General features: G+C 41.9%; 1 protein-coding gene and 1 pseudogene across 2 annotated transcripts in view; one reads left to right on the forward strand and one right to left on the reverse strand.

The window, feature by feature from the left end:
* Positions 1-4,934, forward strand: part of Magee2 (MAGE family member E2) — a 59,093-nt gene extending 54,159 nt beyond the window's left edge. Inside the window, exons 2-3 of one of the 2 annotated variants that reach the window (XM_006257144.5) lie at positions 654-755; positions 1,421-4,934. In XM_006257144.5, coding sequence (XP_006257206.1) covers positions 2,853-4,424 — 1,572 coding nt within the window. In that variant the 5' untranslated portion in view covers positions 654-755; positions 1,421-2,852 and the 3' untranslated portion in view covers positions 4,425-4,934. Of the gene's footprint in view, positions 1-653; positions 756-1,420 lie in introns of those variants that run through there. The other variant, NM_001106941.1, reaches the window with a different exon arrangement.
* An 18,366-nt stretch (positions 4,935-23,300) lies between these two features.
* Positions 23,301-23,937, reverse strand: LOC134483999 (small ribosomal subunit protein eS8-like; annotated as a pseudogene).
* Between the last annotated feature and the right edge of the window lie 2,562 nt (positions 23,938-26,499).

Below are 26,499 nucleotides of genomic sequence, written 5' to 3' on the forward strand. Positions count from 1 at the left end.
CTTTGTAAAATGTGTTATGCATATCCTGAATTCATAGATTTGTATCTGCCTTCTTAAACGTCCATATTCACACAAGTATAAACTCTATAGTAGTGAAAATTAACAGACAACTGGTGTAAACAACACAGATAAAACTGCAATAAAGTGGGGTTAGCTCTCGAGATTAGATATAAATACATACACTGTATAGTTCTATTATTATTTAAAGTATATATAGTTCGTATTTATACATAATATTTCATATATATTTATATATGCACATATACATGAATGACTAATCTAAAATGCCAATTTTTTAAGGACAAGTGAGAAGGAAAGAACTGGGATAAAGGGCACAAGAACTTTCAAGATGCTGGAAATGATCTTAACTGGCATTATGATCACATGGTGTATTAAATGTGTCATAACTTATCAAGCACATTTGTGATTTATGGACTTTATTATGTACATATTCTAGTAGTCAAATGAAACACTTTACTAAAATTATATTGAAGATAAGTTCTTTAAAACGTGTAAAACATTAACAGAAAGTCTCAAAAGAAATTTGAGATAGTGTCAGCCCATCTTTTTGCATTTGCATTGACATGTGTAGCATAGGCATGGCTCCTTTGCTGCTCATTTAGCTCTAACTAGATATCTTCATTGGCTTGTAGGATACAAAAATAGCCGAGTGAATAGAGAATGCAGTTCAGTGTGTCCAGGAGAGGACTTCATGGAACAACATTCTCGGCATAATGAGGAAGATAGAGAACCAGGTACGGATAAATTTGCTAAGGGATTGAATACCACAGAGTGAGACTGAGATATCATTCCAGAGTTAAAGTGGTTTTTTTTTTTTTTCCATTTGATGTTGCTTCCCTTTACTCTATGGGAAAAATAAGTCTGTCTCACACTATGAGTGGGGTTTTATTTATAGTAAATAAAGAAGATTAAAAAAAACAAACTTAGTTTTACTTTGAGAACACCTATCTAAAACAAAGAACACATTACCCTTCTCGAGACTGGGAGAACTGGAGTAAAAGATCCCTCCGAACTGACCCAAATTGTACAGTTGTAGCAACTAAGAGGGCACTGGTTTTCACAAGACTCTCCTAAGGCATGATCAACAGATCAACACAAAGCAAACATTGTGTCTTATAGAGCATACATACTCATTTGTACAGCAAACACGAGTCCCCTTTGCCCAGTTTGAGCAAAATACTTAGTCCTGAACCTCCTACATTTCTATTATAGTAGCATGCACATTTTGAAAAGAAAGATATGGAAAATGTCACGGGTGCATGTCAGTGACTGGCCTCTGAAGGAATTTCAGTACACTGGAGCACTGGATGTAAAACAGTAATCATTACCATCAAGAAAGCGGAAGGATTTCAAATGTGGCTGCAGGTGACAATCTGACATACTTTTTCTTCCTTTACAGTGCTCCATTGCATTCCTGGATTACAGCTGAGCTTTAGCCCAACTACTGTGGCAGTACTCCCAGAAAATAGAACAACCAAACCTTCTTCCTGGCCAGAGTGTTTGGACGATGTGTGAATCCTGAAATATACACATACAAACCTACTCTTCTGTGCAGCCCTAAACAGTGCTGACACGCAGGAGGAAATCCAGTCCTTTCTGTTTAGCCAACTCTGTCCTTGTCTCCCATCCATATTGCAGCTCTAGCCAACATGGTTAACTGGCAGTTACACAAACGTATATTTTATTCTTATATTTCTGGACCTTTCGTGATGATGTTCCCTAATGCTACAACGCCCTTGTAAAGCATGAACTCTTCCCATTCTTCTGATCACTTAGAGCTCAGCTCCCCTGACTCTTTTTCAGCAACTACCTCCAATCCAAGATACTTCAGACAAAACTGACATTCACTACTTCTGTGTTTGTGCTATATGTAAATTGACTCGTGCTGGTTTCCATCAATTTTATCTGAGACGTGTTTATAAAATAGAGCGAAGAACTCCTTGAAAGTCAGATGGTGTGATAGAAAGTACTTATGTTCTGGGCTCTGATTAAAGGATTCAAGCCCAATCTCTTTCACTTGTAGCTGCCTGAGTTTGTACAATCAAACTCACCTCCCCGTGCCAGTTTTCTCATCTTTACGATGAACACCATTTAGATTAGCTAACACTCAGTAATTTTAATATGAGAAAAGTGAAACACCAGGCCTGTTACCTAGTAAGTGCTCGATAAAGGGTTGGTGAGCATCACCACTGGTTGAACCAACCCTAGAATGCACTGATTGCGAGCTCCATACAGGAAGGAATAATCAATTTGTCCTCGTGGCAATCAGTGAGGCATCTCACAAATATCCAGCATTGTGCCTGAAATGGGCATATGCTCAAGAAATAATCTGTTGAGTTGGGGGAGGCCTTAATGACTCTACAATTATCATAAATACTGTCCCCATCCTCTATTAAGCCTTATCAAGATGCCTAATACCTCACAGAAAAACTTCAAATACAGCATCACTGAACACTCCCGTCCCCTAATTCTTCTACTTTATTTCCGTTGTTCCTTTTTGTGAATTCAATTCCCTAATAAGTTCAAATCCCACAGCAAGCCTGATCTTCCAGTCAGAAGTGGGAGGGGGCAGCAGTGGAAGCTTGAGAGGGGCGTGGTCACCACATCGCAGAGCTTGAGTGCGCCTGCGTAGGATGCGGCAAAGCTAGGTTCTTAGGTTTTCCTTCTTTGCTGATTACTGCTTGTGTATAAAGATCGCCTTTCTCACCAGCTCTCCCTTTCGAACCGCACAGCTCTGAGTGTCAGGCTTCGGCTCTGTGCCGAGGTGCCAACACACTCCTCCCTCCGACGGATTGCTGACCTCCACGTTCGCGTTCCTGTCTCCTGGAACCATGTCTGTGGTAAGCCAGAATGCGCGCCAAGGCAGAGCAGAGACCACTGCAGATTACAGCGACAGCCAGGGTGAAATGCAGGCTACTAATGCCTCTGGGCCCCCCAACTCCATGCTAGTCCCCGAGGCTGCCCAGGGCCTTGAGATTCCAGACGATCCACAGGGTGCCAGCGCTCCCCAGGCTGCGCAGGACCCGAGAGACATCGAGGTTCTCATCGACGAGCAGTCCCGACGTTTGGGGGCGCTCAGGGTCCATGACCCTTTAGAAGAGAGGTCGGTTGCTTTAGTGAATTTCTTGCGAATGAAAAGTCAAAGTGAGGGGTCTATCCGACAGTCAGAAATGTTGGAGTTTCTCAATGAATACTCAGATCAGTTCCCTGAGATACTCAGACGAGCCTCAGCTTATCTGGACCGGGTCTTTGGGTTGAATCTGAGAGTCCTTGATCCTCAGACCGACACTTACAATCTAATCAGCAAACCGGGTCCCCAGACCACTGAACGCCTAGCAGAGACCCTGGACATGCCAAAAGCAGGTCTTCTGGCCTTGGTCCTCGGCCACATCCTCTTGAATGGCAACCGGGCAAGAGAGGCCTCCATCTGGGACCTGCTGTTAAAGGTAGAAGTGATAGATGAAACTCAGAGGATCAACAACCTCTTTGGGAACACAAGAAACCTCCTCACTACGGACTTTGTCCAGATGCGATTTTTGGAGTACTGGCCGGTATATGGCACTAATCCCCTCGAATTTGAGTTCCTGTGGGGCTCTAGAGCCCACAGAGAAATCACGAAGATGGAAGCCCTGAAGTTTATAGCAGAAGCTCATGATGAAGAACCCTGGAGCTGGCCAGAAGAATATAACAAAGCTCTGGAATCTGATAAGGCCAAAGAGAGAAGCCAGGCTGCCGGCTTAGAGTTCTGGTCAGAGGACACTATGAATGATAAAGCAAATGATGTGGTCCAGTTGGCTATTAATGGCACTGAGGAATTGCTGCCTATCCATCAGGATGAGCTATTGGCTCACACTGGCAAAGAATTCGAGGATGTGTTCCCAAATATCCTCAGCCGAGCCACGCTAATCCTTGATCTGTTTTATGGCTTCTCTCTGATTGAGGTTGATGCCAGTGATCACATCTACCTCCTTGTCCCGCAACCAGAATCAGAAGAAGAGCAAGTAATGCTAGAGAGCCTGGGCAGACCCACCCACGAATACATGATGCCAATCCTGGGTTTGATCTTCCTGATGGGCAACCGTGTCAAAGAGGCCAAGATCTGGAACTTACTCCGGAGATTTAATGTTGATGTAGGGAGGAAACATGCCATTACCTGTAAGCTAATGAGGCAACGCTACCTAGAATGCAGGCCGCTCTCCTACTCTAATCCAGTTGAATACGAGCTGCTCTGGGGTCCTCGGGCTCACCTTGAAATCACCAAAATGAAAGCCTTGGAATATATGGCTAGGCTCTACAGAAAGCAGCCACAGGACTGGCCAGAGCAATACAGGGAGGCTGTGGAAGATGAGGAGGCCAGGGCCAGATCTGAGGCAACAGCCATGTTCTTCTTTGGTTCCATGTGAGGTCTGATGTTCAACTTTACTTGAGTGGCATCTGTTAAAAGGGCCTTTGGGAAATGGGAAATGGGCACTCGGGTTCTAAATCAAAAGTTGGGAGGGTTGGGGTAAAGAGTACACCTTGTATTTATTATGTTCCAATTCTAATAACATTTCTTTCCTTCTGGTATACTCTTTAATTGTCTTCACAATCAGTGTTTTTTAAAATGAAATTGCTTGTTTTCTCTTCCTGTCTTGTTTCAGTATAAAAGTTCAGATAGCCGTGTAAAATGTATTGTAAAATGTATTGTGTTACATATTTGAAATAACTAGTAAAATAAGGTAAATAACGGTAAACACACACACACACACACACACACACACACACACACACCAAACACAAAGCCAATTGATTGTCCTTTTGAGTCTTTTGTGTTACCGAACTAACAAAAATAAAAGACTGTCACTTCCCTGTATTTAATTTGCTGTTGCAGAGTGCAGTAAAAAAATAAATAAATAAAAGTATAATGAATTAGATGCCATGCCTATGTGATCATTTATTTAGTAAACATTTATCAGGTACCTGTGTGCTGAGAACAAGGCACCATGCCAGGGCTATAAGGGTAAAAAAGCCCCACCTGGCCCTCAGAACTTCCCCCTCAAGGAGGAAAGACATGGAAATGAACCAGTGGCGTAGGGTAGGGTGGGGTGGGGTGGGGTGGGGTGGGGTGGGGTGTGCTATTGAAGTCCACAAATGGGAGGGTAGTGGAGAAACCAATGGTATACAAGGAATGCTGGGAAAAGATCACGAGTATGAAGCAGGAGATGGGTGAGGGTAGGAAGGACAAGGTAGACTGAAAGTCCGGGGACACGGTAAGCTTTAGTGATATCTCAGGAGTGATACCTGAGACTGAGATGAGGAACAGAAGGAGAACTGGTGAATATACAGGCTGTGGGTACAATGTCCACAGGGGTTTTGAAGGTCACCCAGAAAAGACTATGCTGAGGTCAGAAGGGGAATGGGAGAGAGAAATCTGTGATAGAGCTAATAAAGGCCCTATCTCCAGAGAGTGGCTCTTAGGAAACAGTGATAGCCTTCTCAAACACAGCTGGTCTGGGATCATCAATCAGATTTAGTCCACACCCTACACCCCTCGCTAGCACTGTTTATTTTAACACTCTAGCTGTTAAGGTAAAAGTTAGCATTTTAGGTCTCTTGATTCGGATTCTTCTAACCCTAGGAATCCTGCAGGTAGCAGTTTCTGAGAGGCACCCCTGGCACAAGGATGGGTATCATGGGGAAACTCTCCTCTGAGTAGGAAAAGACAGTGATGCCTTCTGGTATGGCATGCTGTATGCTGCCACATCTCCTGGCATCCTCAAGCGTTCTCCCCTTTACATCCTTTTAATTATCAGAGGTTTCCATGAAGTGCCACCCCCCCTAGCAGATGGTAGAGAGTAATCAGACATTTCTTACATTTGTCTTAGCCCCAGAGAGGTAACAGTATAATTTCCAACTCAGGAATTGGACAATGGGAGGACAGATTCACCCTTTTGGCCCCCAGGTCTGACCTGCGGCGTTGCAGGAACCCAATTAAGAGCAGTCAGCCTGAGAAAAGTCTGCGCAGGCGCATTCTGCGGTTGCCAGGGCAATATAACCCCCACCGGGTCTCACTTAATCTCCTCTGTGGTAGCATTCCAGGAACTAAATAAGCAGTTGGGATGGGATTTCTAGTGACAAGAAAATTAATACCCGGAGAACCTAAGCTGATGGAATTCGAGGAAATGGGGTGAAGAGGACTCGGGGCGGTGGTGGGGGCAGCATTGGACACAGAGAATTTGGGACTATGGTCCTACCCACGCAATAAACTGCAAGGGCCTCTTCTGCTTTCTTAGACCCTAAAAGTTTTATGCTTGCAGAGTGAAGAAGCGAGAGGAGGCAAGCCGACTATGGTGCCAAGTGTTTCTTGTGACTTTTTGAATTGGCACAGGGTCCTCAGATACATCAGCTTTTCAGGCATGTCCAAGATATACACCTGCCAAGGGAAAGCCGTGGCTTCCGGACAGACCAGCAAGCATTAACATAAAGCTCCATTTGTTTTAGTACTAAGTATGTGCCAGGAACTGTGCTAGACTTTATCCATGCTTAACTCTATAACTGTCCCTTCCCTTCCTAAGGAGCGTTTTAATGTTCCCATTTGACACTAAGGTAGACTGAGGTTTAAGTAATAATCCCAAGGTCACACAGCCACAGGGTAGACCCAAGCTTCAAGTCTAAGGAGACCTTTCCATCACCTGTGACCTGTGCTATGTTGTTGTCACTCAAACCTGCTGACTCTCATGATACAAGGAAAGTTAGTATGGCCCGAGTGTGGAGGCAAGACAATTCTGTCCACAGGAGGAAGGGGGTGAAAGAGTGAGGCTGACTGAGCTGCCAGGAATAGAACAAACATTTGTGTGTGCGCTCCCAATTTTCCTGCTATTCTTGCTCCATCTGCTCTCTGTAAACCTTAGCCTTATCTGCTGCTTTTCACCCAGAAGAGGCAAGAGGCATCACTTCTGGACCTTAGAAGTAGTGGTAGCAGTAGGTTTCATTTTTTTTTGTTTGTTTGTTTGTTTGTTTTTGGTTTTTTTTTTGTTTTTGTTTTTGTTTTTTTTGTTTTTTTCAAATCTGAAGGAACAGTAACCTGATAAAACTTCTCACTTGTCCAAATCTGCTCAAAAGTACAAAAATAGAAGTGGAAAATAGCCCTATGTCACAGATGCCGCATGCAACTTTCCAGAAAGGGCAAAAGTGACATGTAGAGGGCAGGTGCCTATGGCGAAGGAAAAGATGTAGTATCTGTGAAATAACCAGGAAGTTTCCCCCCTTTAGGCACCAAATCATAATACCAGTGGGAGAAACACTTAACAGTGAAAAAGAATAGCTGGTACACAAGAGTTAGAGGCTGCACTTGGTAAAGTGCTTGTTCTGCAGGTATGGGGAAGGCCTGACTTTGATCCCATAGCACCCATGGGGAAAGCCATGCTGGTAATCTCAGTACTGGGGAGGAGGAAACAAAAGAATCCCTGGCACTGACTGATCAGCCAACCTAGCCTAATTGATAAACTCTAGGCTAAGGAGAGCCCCTGTCTCAAAGGACATGAGGCGGTGTTTCTGAGGATGACGTTGAAGGTTGCCTTCTGGTTTCCACAAGCATGTGCTCATGTGAAGCTAAACACATAAACACATGAACACCACACAAATGGACACTCATGCATAAAAGGGGGAAATCGTTTTAATACCATCAACATCCACCTACTGTGGTTGCTTTCGCCAAGTTGGGACTTGATGAATTGGTGTTGGTTAGATGATTGTCCTATATTCACTTGCCATCCACAGTTGCCTTTGGCCTATGACTGGGATCTCTCCTAAGGAGACAACTTGGTGAGAGTATTCATTTTCAGGATTCGAGACCTAAGAGAATACTCTTCTGTTAGATTAAGGAAGCCTTTCCTGACATTTGTTCCCCATTTTCACCCTACCCACCCCTTTCCCCAAGATCCACCTGTTCTTCTATTTACCTTCATAAAGATCAACTGAATACGGCATATGAAGTTACAATAAGACTAGGCACAAACAGTCACATCAGGGCTAGGTGAGGCAACCCAATATGAGGAAAAGGTCCCAAGACCAGGCGAAAGAGTCAGAGACAATGCCCATTCTCACTGCTAAGAATCCCACAAGAACACAGAGCTGTGCAAACATAACATATTTGCTGAGGTCTTAGTGCAGACCCATGCAGGCTTCATATCTGTCTCTCCAGTCTCTGAGAGTGCTCATGAGCCCAAGCAAGGCTTCTCAAACCCTTTCCACTCACACTGTTTATGGGTCAAGACATTCTTTACATAATCTCAATTATATAAGCATATCAAATACATATATACAAATCAAATATATTGGTATAATATATAATTTGACCATAAAAGGCAAAAGTAACTTTGTGTATTAGTAAGATAGATGTGTTTGTTTATTTTTACATAAAGAAATTCTAGCTGGGAGCTGGAGATGTAGATTATCAGGGTGCATACCTAGCATCCATGGAACCCTGGGTTCTATCTGTAGCACCATATAAAACAGGTGGTGGTGGTGGTGGTGGTGGTGGTGGTGGTGGTCATGGTGGTGTGTGCCTATAATTCTAGCACTTTGGAGGTAGAGGAAGGCAGATCACAAGTTCAAGAACATCCTTAGCTAAGTAGAGAGTTCAAAGGCAGCCTGGGCTACATGAGATTCTGTCTCAAAAATAAAAATCATAGCCAAATATTTGATAGTATAGGACACGGAGCATCTTCAACGTTTTTCAAAGCTGATCAATATTTAGATTTAATAGCCAGTCATCAGCAGCCATAATACCACTTCACATAAATACATAGTAAAAGTAGCAGTAGTATGTTTTAACGGGGCTGAAAGTACTTGTCATGCAAGTATGAACAGCTGAATTCAGATCTTCTCAGCACCTACATAAAAAAAAAGCCAAGTATAATGGCATGCAACTGAAATGTCAGCACTGGACAGTTTGACACAGGAATATCCTGAGGCTTGCTGGCCAACCAGTCTAGCCAAATTAATGTACATCAGGTTCAGTGAGAAATTCCGTCTCAAAAATAATGATGTAGTGGAAAGAAATAGAGAAAAACAACTGTTGACAAACTCTGTCCCTCCTCCTACATGTATACATACACACACACACACACACACACACACACACACACACACACACACACACACCAGAAGCATGTACATATACACACAAGAAATATATCTAGGGCCATTTCACAAATTGTTTGGAATTCTGTCTTAATACCAAGCCAATTTTTAATTAATGGTTTCATTTTTATAAAACTCAATTCAGAAACTCAATTACTGTTTTAAAGTCATTTTGCGGCTGAGAGATGGTTCAGTGGTCAAGACTGTGTAGTGCTCTTGCAGAGGACCAGAGTTCAGTTCCCAGGATTCATGTCAGGTAACTCCATGTCCGGGAGACACAATGCCTCCTGCTTTTGTGGGTACCTGTACTCACATGCATTTATCTACTCACAGACACAGACAAGCATGCATACAATTTTTAAAATAAAATTCAATATTTAAAAAAGTAAAACATTCTACTACAATCCAAAGATGCACCAGCTTGGTATGTACATATGGAGAAATAATGGCAAGAAAATATTAATATTAAAAGTCTTTGTTGGCATATAAAAGAGACACGTGCTCCACTATGTTCATCGCAGCCTTATTTATAATAGCCAGAAACTGGAAAGAACCCAGATGCCCTTCAACAGAGGAATGGATACAGAAAATGTGGTACATCTACACAATGGAATATTACTCAGCTATCAAAAACAACGACTTTATGAAATTCATAGACAAATGGTTGGAACTGGAAAATATCATCCTGAGTGGGCTAACCCAATCACAGAAAGACATACATGGTATGCACTCATTGATAAGTGGCTATTAGCCCAAATGCTTGAATTACCCTAGATGCCTAGAACAAACGAAACTCAAGACGGATGATCAAAATGTGAATGCTTCACTCCTTCTTTAAAAGGGGAAAAAGAATACCCTTGGCAGGGAAGGGAGAGGCAAAGATTAAAACAGAGACTGAAGGAACACCCATTCAGAGCCTGCCCCACAGGTGGCCCATACATATACAGCCACCCAATTAGACAAGATGGATGAAGCAAAGAAGTGCAGACCAACAGGAGCCGGATGTATATCGCTCCTGAGAGACACAGCCAGAATACAGCAAATACAGAGGCGAATGCCAGCAGCAAACCACTGAACTGAGAATAGGTCCCCCGTTGAAGGAATCAGAGAAAGAACTGGAAGAGCTTGAAGGTGCTCAAGACCCCAAAAGTACAACAATGTCAAGCAACCAGAGCTTCCAGGGACTAAGCCACTACCCAAAGACTATACATGGACTGACCCTGGGCTCCAACCCCATAGGTAGCAATGAATATCCTAGTAAGAGCACCAGTGGAAGGGGAAGCCCTGGGTCCTGCTAAGACTGAACCCCCAGTGAACTAGACTATGCGGGGAGGGTGGCAATGGGGGGAGGTTTGGGAGGGGAACACCCACAAGGAAGGGGAGGGGGGAGGGTGATGTCTGTCCGGAAACCGGGAAAGGGAATAACACTTGAAATGTATATAAGAAATACTCAAGATAATAAAAAAAAATAAAATAAAAAAAAAATAAAAAAAAATTTCAACATTTAAAACTCAAAAAAAAAAGTCTTTGTTGGCTATAATAGCACTATTATGTTTCTATAAGAGCAAAATATTCTGCAACAGCTCTCTGCTCCCAGACCCCGTGGGAAAGAGACCTCACCGCCTGGTCAGGTGGGCACTCCTGAGGCTGCAGAGCGGAAGAGACCACCAACACTGCTCACCCCTGCCCACATCCCTGGCCCAAGAGGAAACTGTATAAGGCCTCTGGGCTCCCGTGGGGGAGGGCCCAGGAGCGGCAGGACCACTGCCTGAGACACCACCGGAACCTGAAGGAAACAGACCGGATAAACAGTTCTCTGCACCCAAATCCCGTGGGAGGGAGAGCTAAACCTTCAGAGAGGCAGACAAGCCTGGGAAACCAGAAGAGACTGCTCTCTGCACACACATCTCAGAAGCCAGAGGAAAACACCAAAGGCCATCTGGAACCCTGGTGCACTGAAGCTCCCGGAAGGGGTGGCGCATATCTTCCTGGTTGCTGCCGCTGCAGAGAGCCCGTGGGCAGCACCCCACGAGCAAACTTGAGCCTCGGGACCACAGGTAAGACCAACTTTTCTGCTGCAGGAAAGATGCCTGGTGAACTCAAGACACAGGCCCACAGGAACAGCTGAAGACCTGTAGAGAGGAAAAACTACACGCCGGAAAGCAGAACACTCTGTCCCCATAACTGACTGAAAGAGAGGAAAACAGGTCTACAGCAGTCCTGACACACAGGCTTATAGGACAGTCTAGCCACTGTCAGAAATAGCAGAACAAAGTAACACTAGAGATAATCTGATGGCGAGAGGCAAGCGCAGGAACCCAAGCAACAGAAACCAAGACTACATGGCATCATCGGAGCCCAATTCTCCCACCAAAACAAACATGGAATATCCAAACACACCAGAAAAGCAAGATCTAGTTTCAAAATCATATTTGATCATGATGCTGGAGGACTTCAAGAAAGACGTGAAGAACTCTCTTAGGGAAACACAGGAAAACATTAATAAACAAGTAGAAGCCTACAAAGAGGAATCGCAAAAATCCCTGAAAGAATCGCAAAAATCCCTGAAAGAATTCCAGGAAAATACAATCAAACAGTTGAAGGAATTAAAAATGGAAATAGAAGCAATCAAGAAAGAACACATGGAAACAACCCTGGATATAGAAAACCAAAAGAAGAGACAAGGAGCTGTAGATACAAGCTTCACCAACAGAATACAAGAGATGGAAGAGAGAATCTCGGGAGCAGAAGATTCCATAGAAATCATTGACTCAACTGTCAAAGATAATGTAAAGCAGAAAAAGCTACTGGTCCAAAACATACAGGAAATCCAGGACTCAATGAGAAGATCAAACCTAAGGATAATAGGTATAGAAGAGAGTGAAGACTCCCAGCTCAAAGGACCAGTAAATATCTTCAACAAAATCATAGAAGAAAACTTCCCTAACCTAAAAAAAGAGATACCCATAGGCATACAAGAAGCCTACAGAACTCCAAGTAGACTGGACCAGAAAAGAAACACCTCCCGTCACATAATAGTCAAAACACCAAACGCACAAAATAAAGAAAGAATATTAAAAGCAGTAAGGGAAAAAGTTCAAGTAACATATAAAGGCAGACCTATCAGAATCACACCAGACTTCTCGCCAGAAACTATGAAGGCCAGAAGATCCTGGACTGATGTCATACAGACCCTAAGAGAACACAAATGCCAGCCCAGGTTACTGTATCCTGCAAAACTCTCAATTAACATAGATGGAGAAACCAAGATATTCCATGACAAAACCAAATTTACACAATATCTTTCTACAAATCCAGCACTACAAAGGATAATAAATGGTAAAGCCCAACAAAAGGAGGCAAGCTATACCCTAGAAGAAGCAAGAAACTAATCGTCTTGGCAACAAAACAAAGAGAGTGAAAGCACACAAACATAACCTCACATCCAAATATGAATATAATGGGAAGCAATAATCACTATTCCTTAATATCTCTCAACATAAATGGCCTCAACTCCCCAATAAAAAGACATAGATTAACAAACTGGATACACAACGAGGACCCTGCATTCTGCTGCCTACAGGAAACACACCTCAGAGACAAAGACAGACACTACCTCAGAGTGAAAGGCTGGAAAACAAATTTCCAAGCAAATGGTCAGAAGAAGCAAGCTGGAGTAGCCATTCTAATATCAAATAAAATCAATTTTCAAATAAAAGTCATCAAAAAAATTTAAGGAAGGACAATTCATATTCATCAAAGGAAAAATCCACCAAGATGAACTCTCAATCCTAAATATCTATGCCCCAAATACAAGGGCACCCACATACGTAAAGGAAACCTTACTAAAGCTCAAAACACACATTGCACGTCACACAATAATAGTGGGAGATTTCAACACCCCACTCTCATCAATGGACAGATCATGGAAACAGAAATTAAACAGTGATGTCGACAGACTAAGAGAAGTCATGAGCCAAATGGACTTAACGGATATTTATAGAACATTCTATCCTAAAGCAAAAGGATATACCTTCTTCTCAGCCCCTCATGGTACTTTCTCCAAAATTGACCATATAATTGGTCAAAAAACGGGCCTCAACAGGTACAGAAAGATAGAAATAATCCCATGCGTGCTATCGGACCACCACGGCCTAAAACTGGTCTTCAATAACAATAAGGGAAGAATGCCTACATATACGTGGAAATTGAACAATGCTCTACTTAATGATAACCTGGTCAAGGAAGAAATAAAGAAAGAAATTGAAAACTTTTTAGAATTTAATGAAAATGAAGGTACAACATACCCAAACTTATGGGACACAATGAAAGCTGTGCTAAGAGGAAAACTCATAGCGCTGAGTGCCTGCAGAAAGAAACAGGAAAGAGCATATGTCAGCAGCTTGACAGCACACCTAAAAGCTCTAGAACAAAAAGAAGCAAATACACCCAGGAGGAGTAGAAGGCAGGAAATAATCAAACTCAGAGCTGAAATCAACCAAGTAGAAACAAAAAGGACCATAGAAAGAATCAACAGAACCAAAAGTTGGTTCTTTGAGAAAATCAACAAGATAAATAAACCCTTAGCCAGACTAACGAGAGGACACAGAGAGTGTGTCCAAATTAACAAAATCAGAAATGAAAAGGGAGACATAACTACAGAATCACCTTCCCATCTTCACATAATGGCATTTCTAAACCTCTGTGCAGGGACAGTTCTGAAACATGCCTGGCCTCGGTGGCTTTCCTTGGTCTTGGAGGGAGATTCCATAACCATTTTCTTTTTTTCATTCTTTTTTTATTGTATATTTTCTTTAATTACACTTCAAATGTTATCCCCATTCCAGACTTCCTATCTGGAAACTCCCTATCCCTTCCCCCTCCCCCTATCTCTATGAGAGTGTTCCCCCATCTACCCACTCCCTCCCTCTCATCTCCCCACCCTGGCACTCTCCTACTCACAGGGCCAAGGACCTCTCCTCTCACTGATACCAAATAAGTCAATCATCTGCTATATATGTGGCAGGAGCCATGAGTCCCTCTTTGGTTGGTGGTTTAGTCCCTGGGAGCTCTGGGTGTGGGGATGGGTTCTGGTTGGTTGATATTGTTGTTCTTCCTATGAGGTTGCAAACCCCTTCAGCTCCTTCAGTCCTTTCTCCAATTCCTCCATTGGGGTCCTTTGTTTCAACCCAATGATTGGTTGAAAGCATCTGACTTTGTATTTCTCAGGCTCTGACAGAGCATCTCAGGAGACAGCTATATCAGGCTCCTGTCAGCATGCACTTCTTTTCATCCACAATATTGTCTTTGTTTGGGATGGATCCCCGGGTGGGACTGTCTCTGGATGACCTTTCCCTCAGTCTCTGCTCTACACTTTGCCTCTTTATTTCCTAATGTGAATGTTTTGTTCTCCTTTCTAAGAAGGAATGAAGCATCCACTCTTTGGTCTTCCAACTTATTCAGCTTCGTGTGCTGTGTGGATTGTATCTTTGATATTCTGAGCTTTTCGGCTAATATTCAATTATCAGGGATACCATGTGTAGTTTTTTTGTGACTGGGTTACCTCACTCAGGATGATATTTTCCAGTTCCATCCATTTGCCTACGAATTTCATAAAGTCATTGTTTTTGATAGCTGAGTAATATTCCATTGTGTAGATGTACCACATTTTCTGTATCCATTCCTCTGTTGAAGGGCATCTGGGTTCTTTCCAGCTTCTGGCTATTATAAATAAGGCTGCTATGAACATAGTGGAGCATGTGTCTTTGTTATATGTTGGGGCATCTTTTGGATATATGCCCAGGAGTGGTATAGCTGGATCCTCAGGTAGAACTATTTCCAATTCAATGAGGAACCACCAGACTGACTTTCAGAGTGGTTGTACCAGCTTGCAATCCCACCAAAAAAAATAAAATAAAATAAAAAAAGAATGTTCCTCTTTATCCACATCCTTGCCAACATCTGTTGTCACCTGAGTTTTTGATCTTAGCCATTCTCACTGGTGTGAGGTGAAATCTCAGGGTTGTTTTGATTTGCATTTCCCTGATGACTAAAGCTGTTGGACATTTCCTTAGGTGCTTCTCAGCTTCTGCTGAGAAATCTTTGTTTAGCTCTGTGTCCCATTTTTAATAGGGTTATTTGTCTCCCGGCGGTCTAACTTCTTGAGTTCTTTGTATATTTTAGATATTAGCCCTCTATCAGATGTAGGATTGGTAAATCTTTTCCCAATCTGTTGGTTGCCCTTTTGTCCTAACAACAGTGTCCTTTGCCTTACAGAAGCTTTGCAGTTTTATGAGATCCCATTTGTCGATTCTTGATCTTAGAGCATAAGCCATTGGTGTTTTGTTCAGGAAATTTTCTCCGGTGCCCATGTGTTCCAGATGCTTCCCCACTTTTCCTTCTATTAGTTTGAGTGTATCTGGTTTGATATGGAGGTCCTTGATCCACTTGGACTTAAGCTTTGTACAGGGTGATAAGCATGGATCGATCTGCATTCTTCTACATATTGACCTCCAGTTGAACCAGCACCATTTGCTGAAAATGCTATCTTTTTTCCATTGGATGGTTTTGGCTCCTTTGTCAAAAATCAAGTGACCATAGGAGAATGGGTTCATTTCTGGGTCTTCAGTTCTATTCCATTGGTCTATCTGTCTGTCTCTGTACCAATACCATGCAGTTTTTATCACTATTGCTCTGTAATACTGCTTGAGTTCAGGGATAGTGATTCCCCCTGAAGTCCTTTTATTGTTGAGGATAGTTTTTGCCATCTTGGGGTTTTTGTTATTCAAAATGAATTTGCAAATGTAAAAAGACTTATTTTAAATACCTTTTATATTTTTGTCTACCAGTCTTCTATTATCCTTTATTTTACTTGTAAATTCTGCCATGTGTTGAATTTGCTCCATATCTATTAGTATTTTACAGACACACACACACACACACACACACACACACACACACACACACACTTATTGAATTTATGGGCTAGTCTTTAGCAGGAGTTATCTTTGAAAGCACCCAAAGTACCTCTGTTGCCCGTCTCTCCCTCTGGGATTGGAATAGGATGGATTAATGTGTGGTCTTCTCCAGCAGGTTCACTTCAGACACAATGTCCTTCTGAGTTTGGAGGCCCCCTGGAGAGGATAATTTCTGCCACATTAGTGCCTTCTCCTGTACAAAGACCCTTTAGTTCTTTACCTGAATCTCTGCTACTCCCTATGACTTAATGTACTTAGCATTTACTCCCTTTATAAATGTCAGTTGAGAGCACTAACTAATCTTCCAGAGGACTTGGGTTCAATTTCCAGCATCTACACAGCAGCTCAGAACTGTCTGTAATTTCAGTTCCAGGCGATCTGACACCCACACACAGATAAACATACAGTCAAAACACCAATGCACATAAAACAAAAAAATAAAGATCACTGAAAAAAAGACATGTGTAGTGTCATATCAAAGGTCTTTGAGAAAGGAGGAGAAAACAGAGGCATAGTTCCACATCTTGACTGAGACACAACATTTATTTTAATAGATAAAAGTTAAAATCAACCTAAATTTTCATAGCAACAATTTTGGTTTTGCTTGTTTGTGAAACATGTGGCCCTCCTTCTAGCAAAACTGAATGAAATCATTAGCCATGGTAGCATACAAGACCATTACATGCAACAAATGATAGTCAACATATCTTGTTAAGCCAAGCTGTGGACAAGAATGCAATGTCAGCATTGCTTCATAAAAGTGTAAAGGTAATGCAAATGTATAATTTGCAGGTCCTTTGGATAGTGGCTTGGCAGGAAGAATAACATCCCCTCACAGATTACCCTGGCTTGATTTAAATCAACAAAACTTAAACTTGAACAAATCTAAACCATAAGGATCCCAAAGAGGGGATTCTGATTATCAGTTATTAGTAGTAGGAGATAGAACTCCAGAAGCAGGAAATGGAAGTGATATGAAAAAACAGTCACACACTGAACAATTTGAGATGCACACAGAAACCGAGAAGGCCAATGAAATGGATTATCTCCTCAGAGCTTCATAAACCCTGATGACAGCCTGGTTTTAGTCCTGTAAGGGTGATTTTGAACTTCTGAGCTGAGAAATGATAAGATAATCAATCTTTCTTGTTTTAATCCATTAAGTCTGTAATTGTTACATCAGCAATAGGAAGATAACACGAATGTTTATCTCAGAGTTAAAAAATGAGTGATTTAAGTTTCTTCTTTTGCTTGACAATAAATCAACACATAGATGAATAAAATTCCATACTTAAGGTAGCAGAATCTGTCTATAATAATTAAGCTCTAGAGTAATTTTACAGCAGTAAAAACATAGGAGTATTATAATAACCAAGATAATTAAGCTATGGAAGAAAGCACACAGGTACTTACATGTAGGTTATGTTATGTGGAATAAGGTATATTAAACAAAGAATAAAATGTTATGCTATAGCACATGGCACTTGGGGACAGAATCCAGAGCCTTGTTCATGCTGGACAAACACTCTACCACTGAGGTATCACCAGTGCCTCAGCTTCTAAGAATTAATTTAAAAGAAAAAGATACTTGGGCAACCAGTAAATATCTTACTTGATTTAGTTTGTCTATTGGTCTGATTGAGATGAGATTGTTTGCAATGGAAATGCTTAATCTGCTTTAAAGTTCTTGGTTTTGCAAGGTGAATTTAGCTTTAAGCTTCTGTCCTCTCCGAAGAACATTTATAGGCAAGTAGTTCTTTTCACATGTAGCACATACATTTTCTGAGGTTATTTACTTTTGTAGGAAAGCTGTTCATAACACAAGTATATCATCATCATCATCATCATAATCATCACCATTATCATCATCATCATCATTACTGCTGCTAATGCTGTTGCTGCTGCTGCTGCTGCTGCTACTATTACTACTACTACTACTACTACTACTACTGCTGCTGCTGCTGCTGCTGCTGCTGCTGCTGCTGCTGCTGCTACTACCCAGGTGGACATTAAGCATTTTCATTGAAAAACCAAATAGATTTTTCTTTTTCTGTTGAATGAACCTTGCCAGAAGGGCCAATGCTCTGCCAGCATCGCAGCTGGTGTTTTTAAGATGTAGCCTGAGCTCCTGGGTTGCATGTAAACACACTGGGTGAGGACTATGTTAAGAGCATATTTGAACCATCAGAGCACCTGCCCTGGTCCTGTAGCTCCTTTCCTTGCCTCCTCTCTACCTGCCTCCACTTGCAGTACTGAGTGTTGTTTACAGAGTAGACTTCACCTCAGAGAACCTGTGCCTGCTTGGCATTCAGTCAGCAGCACCTACTCTGCCCTACAAGGCCCCCTCACAACCTCATCCCATCACTTTCTGTGAAACCGTGGGAAGAAGTAAAAGGACAAGGGAACTGAGGGAGCTGATTTGTTCAATTTTATTTGTTTATTTTTCTATTTTCCTCCCAATCTGCCATTATCTAAGATTAGAAAAGCAGGTAGTATAGGGTAACTGCCTTATCAGGTTGTGGTTTTCTTAGTGGAATACAATGGTTTGCCTGCAGGAAAAGGATTATGCTTCACTGTTTAGATTCTGTACTCACAACATACTGTAACTCTAATTGCAATTCCATGTGTTTTTGTTACAATTTTCTGGAAAAAAATGTAAAATATTAAAAGGTATTAATGCACAAAATATATAAAGCCATATTAAAATATTCTCCCTTTTTTCATTGGTGATTTTACAGAGGCTTATTGTTGATTTTATATATTCATTTGCATTTCCTTAATACTTCATAGAGAAATGACATTTACTCCAGTGAATTGAAGACACAAACAAGGACACTGTGATGACACCATTTCTTTTAAAGATTCCTAACATTCTAAACGTGGGTTTGTCACAATCTAGAGACAGTGGGTCCTGGATGAAGGAAGCTGATAAGTGACTCAGTTTAAAGTCTCACGAAGTAGCCAACTTTAGTTAGAGCTTTGGACAGTTTATACCTGAAAGGTCATATGAGTAAAATTCTCATGAGCTCAAGGTATATACAATGACAAGGACAAGCCACACATGGATAAAACATGTTTTCCCATGCAGACATATAAAGGATAATTTAAATGTTTAATTGACTAATAGGAGAAAGCAATAATGACTAATCTGAAGTAAACTTACTCCTATTCACTATACCTTGAGAGGCATAAAAAAAAGTGCCAAGAATGGTTCTCTGTTTTGGACAAACAAGTCACAAGATTCTTGTTTTGGTTTCTTGGAGTTTCTCACAGGCACTCAGATTTCTCACATAACTCCATTCCTGGACCATGTTCAGATGTGGGTTAGATTGAGAGATAACTCCTTACACTGTGGATTAGAGCATGCACATAATTTATCCCATCATGGAAGACCTTTAACAGATAAATGACATTTTCAAGGCTTTCTTGTGAATGGTCTGATAAATTTCCTGAAGACTTTTTTCTTTATCTCACAACAATCACTAGTAGAGCCAACATAACTAGATGTCTGGGCAGATATGAATATGAAAGGGAGATTACTGAATTGTAAACATCACAATAATGCAAGACTGGTAAGTTATGCAGAACTAAGGTTTGTCCTTGAGAATGAGAAAGACTGCATCTAACTACATAAACATTCAGTGCATTTCACAGGGGACATTTGCCATCATACCTTAAACCAAACTCAAGGGACAATGATATAACTATACCTAAAAGATTGCAGGATCCTATGACTAAAGACTATATCCATGGGGCATCTAGAAAATAAGATACAAAATATCTGCTGGAGAAGATCAGTATTACTTTCCCAGTCAAAGCCAGTTCATAAAGATGGAGAGAATGGGCCAATTCTTCAAAAGCATAGGCTCCAATATAAAGCTACAAGAAATGTGAGAATCGATAAAACATGAGGCAAGCAAAGGTCAAAAATAAATATCCATTAACTGGTCAGAAAAATGTAGATCTACTAATTGCCTGACAATTTAAAATAATTTTCTTAAAGCTCAGTGAGATAAAAAAAAGATAGCACATGAGAAGAAATCACTAAAATGATATGAACAAAATGAGAATGTCAATACATAGAAATGATTAAAAACATACAAATAAAATGAAAATTCCACTACATAGGTGCAATCATAGACTGGATATAGCAGAAAAAACAATTGGGAAACTCAGTCAATTCAGGAGTGGGGTATATCCAAGGGACTTGTTAAATTTATCAGGCAAACCATACTGTGCATTATGATAGTGCATATTAAGGAGATAAGAGATAGTAAAGGGCAAAAAGTCTATGTAGTTGTTTGAATAAGAATGGCCTTCGCAGGCCAATATGTTTGAATACTTGGTTCCCAGCTGGTGAGATTGTTTGGGAAGGATGAGGGGGTGTGTGGCCTTGTTGGAAGATATATATCACCATGGGCTTTGAGGTTTCAAAAGTCCATGTCATTCCCAATTAGCTCTATCTCTTTTTCTCTCTCTTTCTGTCTCCTGCTTGTGGATCAGATATAATATATCAGCTACTGTTCTAGGGCCATGCCTGCCTGCCTGATGTTATGCCATGATGATCATGGACTCATACTCTGAAATTATAAGACGCCCCCAATTAAATGTTGTCTTTTATAAGTTGCCTTGGTCATATACATTACCCTAGCAATAGAAAAATAACTAAGACACAAATTGGTACCAGGAATGGGGCATTGCTATGACAGACCTGACTATGCTCTAGGGAAATTTGGACTAGAAAAGCACTTAACACTGAAAGCAGGCCTTAATGGGCCATCCTAGTGGGAACGTAAAAGACAGTAGTGTGGAGAGCAATGTGTACTATGGAGACCCAGCTCAAGAGGTTTTAGAGTGGAACGATATCAGAAACTAGGCTGAAGTCATTCTTGTGATACTTTTCACAAAGAATATAGCTGTTACTTATCCTAGTCCTAAAAATTTACCTGAAGCAAAATGGAAAACTAATGAATCAATTTCCTTGACTGAGATTTCAAGGCAGCTTATTATTGACTGCTGTATAGTTACTAAACATTCCTATTATTCCTACAATGAAAAAAGCAAACAGAACAAAGAAAGACACAGAATGTATAGTTTGGTAAGAAGATCACCAGGAAATTTAATGCTGGAGCCAAGGCTTGTGTTAAAAAAGATAGGAGAGACCAGATGAAAACTGGAGTAAAAAGAATGGTGATGGAGCTAATCCTGCAACTTGTGAAAGGAAAAGGCCTGAGGAATTTTTGCTTAAATGAAACAACAAATTAAATCTTAAGCAAATGTAATTCAAGCAGGGGCCAGGCCTGATCCCAAGTGGGCAAAGGAACTTGGCAGCATTGGCCATGTGATTCTGGCTTTAGTGTCATAAAGGATAAATGAGAAAGAGGGATATGGAATCTTTTTTCACAGTTAAGGAGAATTGCTGAAGTCTGGCATGTGAGGGGAATGAGTCCCTGCCTGGAAGCTCTAAGATGCTAGTCCATGAAACTGGAAATGAAGCCTGGATTATGCTAGAGAATCCAGAATGTTGGCCATGCCAGAACCATGGGATGTCTGTCAGGGAGAGCTACATATAAGGAATAGAACTCTCCCAAGACAGGAAAACATGTTACAGCCAGCAAAGCTGGAAGGGCAGAGCTCTCTAAGATTTTTTGATTATCATGCATGGAGCTACAGGGTTTGCTGTGCTGGGTTTTGGTCTTGTTTTGGTCCAGTATTTCTGCACTGTGCCACCAGTCCTCCCTTTTGGAATGGCAATTTATATTCTGTGCCATTGTATGGTGGAAATATAATTTGCATTTTGATCTTACAGGAGGTTACAATTAAGAGATTGCCTTGAGTCTCAGAAGAGACTTTGTACTTTGTACTTTTAAATCATCTTTAGACTGAAAGACTATTTGGGACCTTTGAGTTTGGACTGTATGTGTTTGCATTGGCCACAAACCTATGGTGTCCATGGAGTACAATATTGGTATTATGGATAAGAATGACTACTACGGCTCCCAGAGACTGAACCACCAAGCAAAAAGGATACACTGGTTGGACCTAGGTCCCCTGCACATATGTAGCAGATGTGCAGCTTGGTCTTCATCCAGGTCTGCCAACAACTGGAGCTGGGGACTGACTGTCTCTGAATCTGTTGCCTGTCTATGGATCCCATTCCCCTAATTTGGCCACCTTTTCTGCTTTCAGTGGGAGAGGATGTACCTAGTTCTGCAATGAATGGATGTGCCACGGCAGGTTGGTATCCAGGGGTGCCTTCCCCTTCTCAGAGGAGGAGAGGGGGAATGGGGAGGGTATGTGATGGGAGCACTGGGGTGGCTGAGATCAAGATGTAAGGTGAATGAATGAATGAATGAATGAATGAATAAATAAATAAATGGGTAAAAAGAATGAACCCCACAAATTCACATGTTTATACACTTGGTCCTTAGTTGGTTGAACTGTTTGGAAAGAAATTAGAAATGTTGCCTTCCTAGAGGAGGTGTGTCATAGAGAGTGGGCTTTGTGGCTTCAAAAGCCCATGCCATTTCTACTTCAAAAGCCCATTCCATTTGCAATTATCTCTGTCTGCTTCATGCTTGTGGATCTAGATGTAAGGTTTTGGCTACTGCTTTACTACCATGCTCGTCTGCTGCCATGCTCCCTGCCAGGGGCTTCAAGAACTCTAATCCTCTGAAGCAGTAAGCACCAAATAAATGCTTAATAAGTTTCCTTGATCGTGGTGTCTTAGCACAACCATATAAAAACAGTAAGGCAGCCTATTTAAGTAAATACTGTCTGTAAATCTCTTAAAACCAAGGCAAGAAACTAATATCCATCACCACGAAGCCTAAAGAGCTCCAAAGGAACTGAATTTAAAGTCTGCACAGGAGCACTCCATTACTGCTGAGAGTTACAGATGACGAGGAGAGAGTTTTGAAAGCAAGGAGCAAGTAAAATGGTATATTCAAAGTGTGAAAATACAACTATGTGGTTGAAAGCACATGTGGTTGCTGCGTGGATATCGTGCAAGTACTTGGAAGGCTGAAGGCCTTCCTTAAGAGCAGAGAGTGCTATTAACTGTTAAGCTAGCTCTCTGGCTCTCCGGCTCTCCAGCTCGCTTCTCTGAATCTCCTGCTCCTCCTCTCCCTCCTCCTTTTTTTTTCTTTTTTCTTTTTTAACACGAGCTATGATGACGGTTTATTTGCCCTTCTGGGCTTTGATCTTCCGCAGATAGAACTCCTCCAGCTCCTTGCCTTCGAGCACTTAGCCATCTGCTCTGCCACACTGGTCTGGTCTTGAGGCAATACAGGTGAGAAGCTTGCCCTGCTGGGACTGTTCCTCCAGAAGACTGCTGCTGCTTTTGGCATTCTTGTTCCTTTCGTCGTATTTCTTTTGAATTTTTTGATCGTTTTTTTTTTTTGTTTAAAATCTCTTCCTCCTCAGGAGTTAGCTTCACCCTCTTCTTGCGGCCCAGGGGCGGTGCATAGTGGGACTCGTACCACTGTCGGTACGATGTGCTGTCAATAAGCACAATGCAATTCTTCACCAGGGTCTTGGTGCGGACAAGCTTGCTATTGGATGCATTGTAAACAACATCAATAATACTTGTTTTGCAAGTACAACACTCAAAGCCCCAGGAAAAGTTCCCCACATCCAATCTCAGAGCACGGTACTTCTTATTGCCTCCTCGAACTCCGACTGTGTATATACGGCGAGGGTCAATCTTAGTGCTGGAGACCAGCTGTCCAAGCTCATACTTCCGCTTCTTGTGGTAGGGTTTTCTCCTACCCCCAGTCTTGCGGCACTTGTGCCAGTTGTCCCGAGAGATGGCCATCGCTCGGCGCTGGCTGGAAAGAGGCTCCTCCTCCTTCTTTATTGAGATAATTTTCAGGTTGTTCTGTATTATTAAGAATCCAAAAGAGCAAGGTAAAACATGATAGGGAGAAGCCACCAGGTATATCAAAGCACAGCACCTGATTTTGACAGCAGTATAAACAGTTCATACAGGGTGACAAAATGTCAGGTGGAGTATAGAGATAGAGGGGGAGGAGTTTTTGGAAACAGTTTGTAAAGTTTGCCTTCCATATTCTGGGTGTCATCAGCTGATAGTTTGGGTATTTGAGAAGTGTGTGCAGTTTGGTGGAGATAGGATAAGGAGGGAACTGTGATGAACAATGGTGGAATAGAACCGGAGAATTGCACTATGTCGCGGTTGCAGACATATACCCTGTTTCTCACACTTCTAGGTGAAGGAGAGGCAGCTATGGAAATGTATCTATGGAGTCTATGTTCATTTATGCATTTATTTGTTATCAGGATACAACAAAGAGATACCTTGTCCCTGTTGTCCTTGCCCGCATTGCTTCCAGAGAAAACAAAATGTGCCCTCACTGCTATTCTCCCCTTGAGGCTTAGGGTGGAGGATGAGATCTGATATACGTTGAGAACTGAGGGGCTGCATTTGTTATTTCTCTCACTGAAGTGACCAAATACTAAATGGAGAGAGGGTTTATTTTAGCTTACAATTTAATGTGAAACAGTCTGTTGTGGCAAAGAAGCTACTGGACATTGCAGCAGAGCAGGGAAATGGCTGGTCACATATTACCCACAATCAGGATGCAGAGTAATTGTTTCTCTGCTTCCTTTCAGTATAGGACCCTGAAATGGAGCCACCGTATCAAAGCGAGTCTTCCTCCCCTCAGTTGAACCTTTCTGAACGCTCACAGTCACTCATGGGGTTTGTTTACTAAGTTATTCTAGGTCCTGTCAAGTTAATAAACAATAACAATAATGGAGGTCCTAGTGAGCCACCTGCGCCCAGCTGAGAGTATTTCCCTCCCCAAAGTACTTTTCAACATATACTACAATAAGCTATGGTGTTCAGGGACTGCAGCAATTTCCTACTCTCATTGGTTTCTGGTTTCTGTGGCATAAGTCCAGGATCTCTTCTCTTATGTAAATAGGTCGGGTAGTCTGAGAATATAAAAAAGAGCTTTAAAGGGTGATAAATATGCCCAGGAGCGGCAGGACCCCTGCCTGAGACACCACCAGAACCTGAAGGAAACAGACCGGATAAACAGTTCTCTGCACCCAAATCCCGTGGGAGGGAGAGCTAAACCTTCAGAGAGGCAGACAAGCCTGGGAAACCAGAAGAGACTGCTCTCTGCACACACATCTCGGACGCCAGAGGAAAAAGCCAAAGACCATCTGGAACCCTGGTGCACTGAAGCTCCCGGAAGGGGCAGCACAGGTCTTCCTGGTTGCTGCCGCTGCAGAGAGCCCGTGGGCAGGACCCCACGAGCGAACTTGAGCCCCGGGACCACAGGTAAGACCAACTTTTCTGCTGCAGGAAAGCTGCCTGGTGAACTCAAGACACAGGCCCACAGGAACAGCTGAAGACCTGTAGAGAGGAAAAACTACACGCCCGAAAGCAGAACACTCTGTCCCCATAACTGACTGAAAGAGAGGAAAACAGGTCTACAGCAGTCCTGACACACAGGCTTATAGGACAGTCTAGCCACTGTCAGAAATAGCAGAACAAAGTAACACTAGAGATAATCTGATGGCGAGAGGCAAGCACAGGAACTCAAGCAACAGAAACCAAGACTACATGGCACCATCAGAGCCCAATTCTCCCATCAAGACAAACATGGAATATCCAAACACACCAGAAAAGCAAGATCTAGTTTCAAAGTCATTTTTGATCATGATGCTGGAGGACTTCAAGAAAGACATGAAGAACTCCCTTAGAGAACAAGTAGAAGCCGACAGAGAGGAATCGCAAAAATGCCTGAAAGAATCGCAAAAATCCCTGAAAGAATTCCAGGAAAACATAAATAAACAAGTAGAAGCCCATAGAGAGGAGACACAAAAATCCCTGAAAGAATTCCAGGAAAACATAAATAAACAAGTAGAAGCCCATAGAGAGGAGACACAAAAATCCCTGAAAGAATTCCAGGAAAACACAATCAAACAGTTGAAGGAATTAAAAATGGAAATAGAAGCAATCACGAAAGAACACATGGAAACAACCCTGGATATAGAAAACCAAAAGAAGAGACCAGGAGCTGTAGATACAAGCTTCACCAACAGAATACAAGAGATGGAAGAGAGAATCTCAGGAGCAGAAGATTCCATAGAAATCATTGACTCAACTGTAAAAGATAATGTAAAGCGGAAAAAGCTACTGGTCCAAAACATACAGGAAATCCAGGACTCAATGAGAAGATCAAACCTAAGGATAATAGGTATAGAAGAGAGTGAAGACTCCCAGCTCAAAGGACCAGTAAATATCTTCAACAAAATCATAGAAGAAAACTTCCCTAACCTAAAAAAAAGAGATACCCATAGACATACAAGAAGCCTACAGAACTCCAAATAGATTGGACCAGAAAAG

This window comes from Rattus norvegicus, chromosome X, assembly GCF_036323735.1.
Source record: "Rattus norvegicus strain BN/NHsdMcwi chromosome X, GRCr8, whole genome shotgun sequence".
In the NCBI taxonomy this organism is placed as follows: Eukaryota; Metazoa; Chordata; class Mammalia; order Rodentia; family Muridae; genus Rattus; species Rattus norvegicus.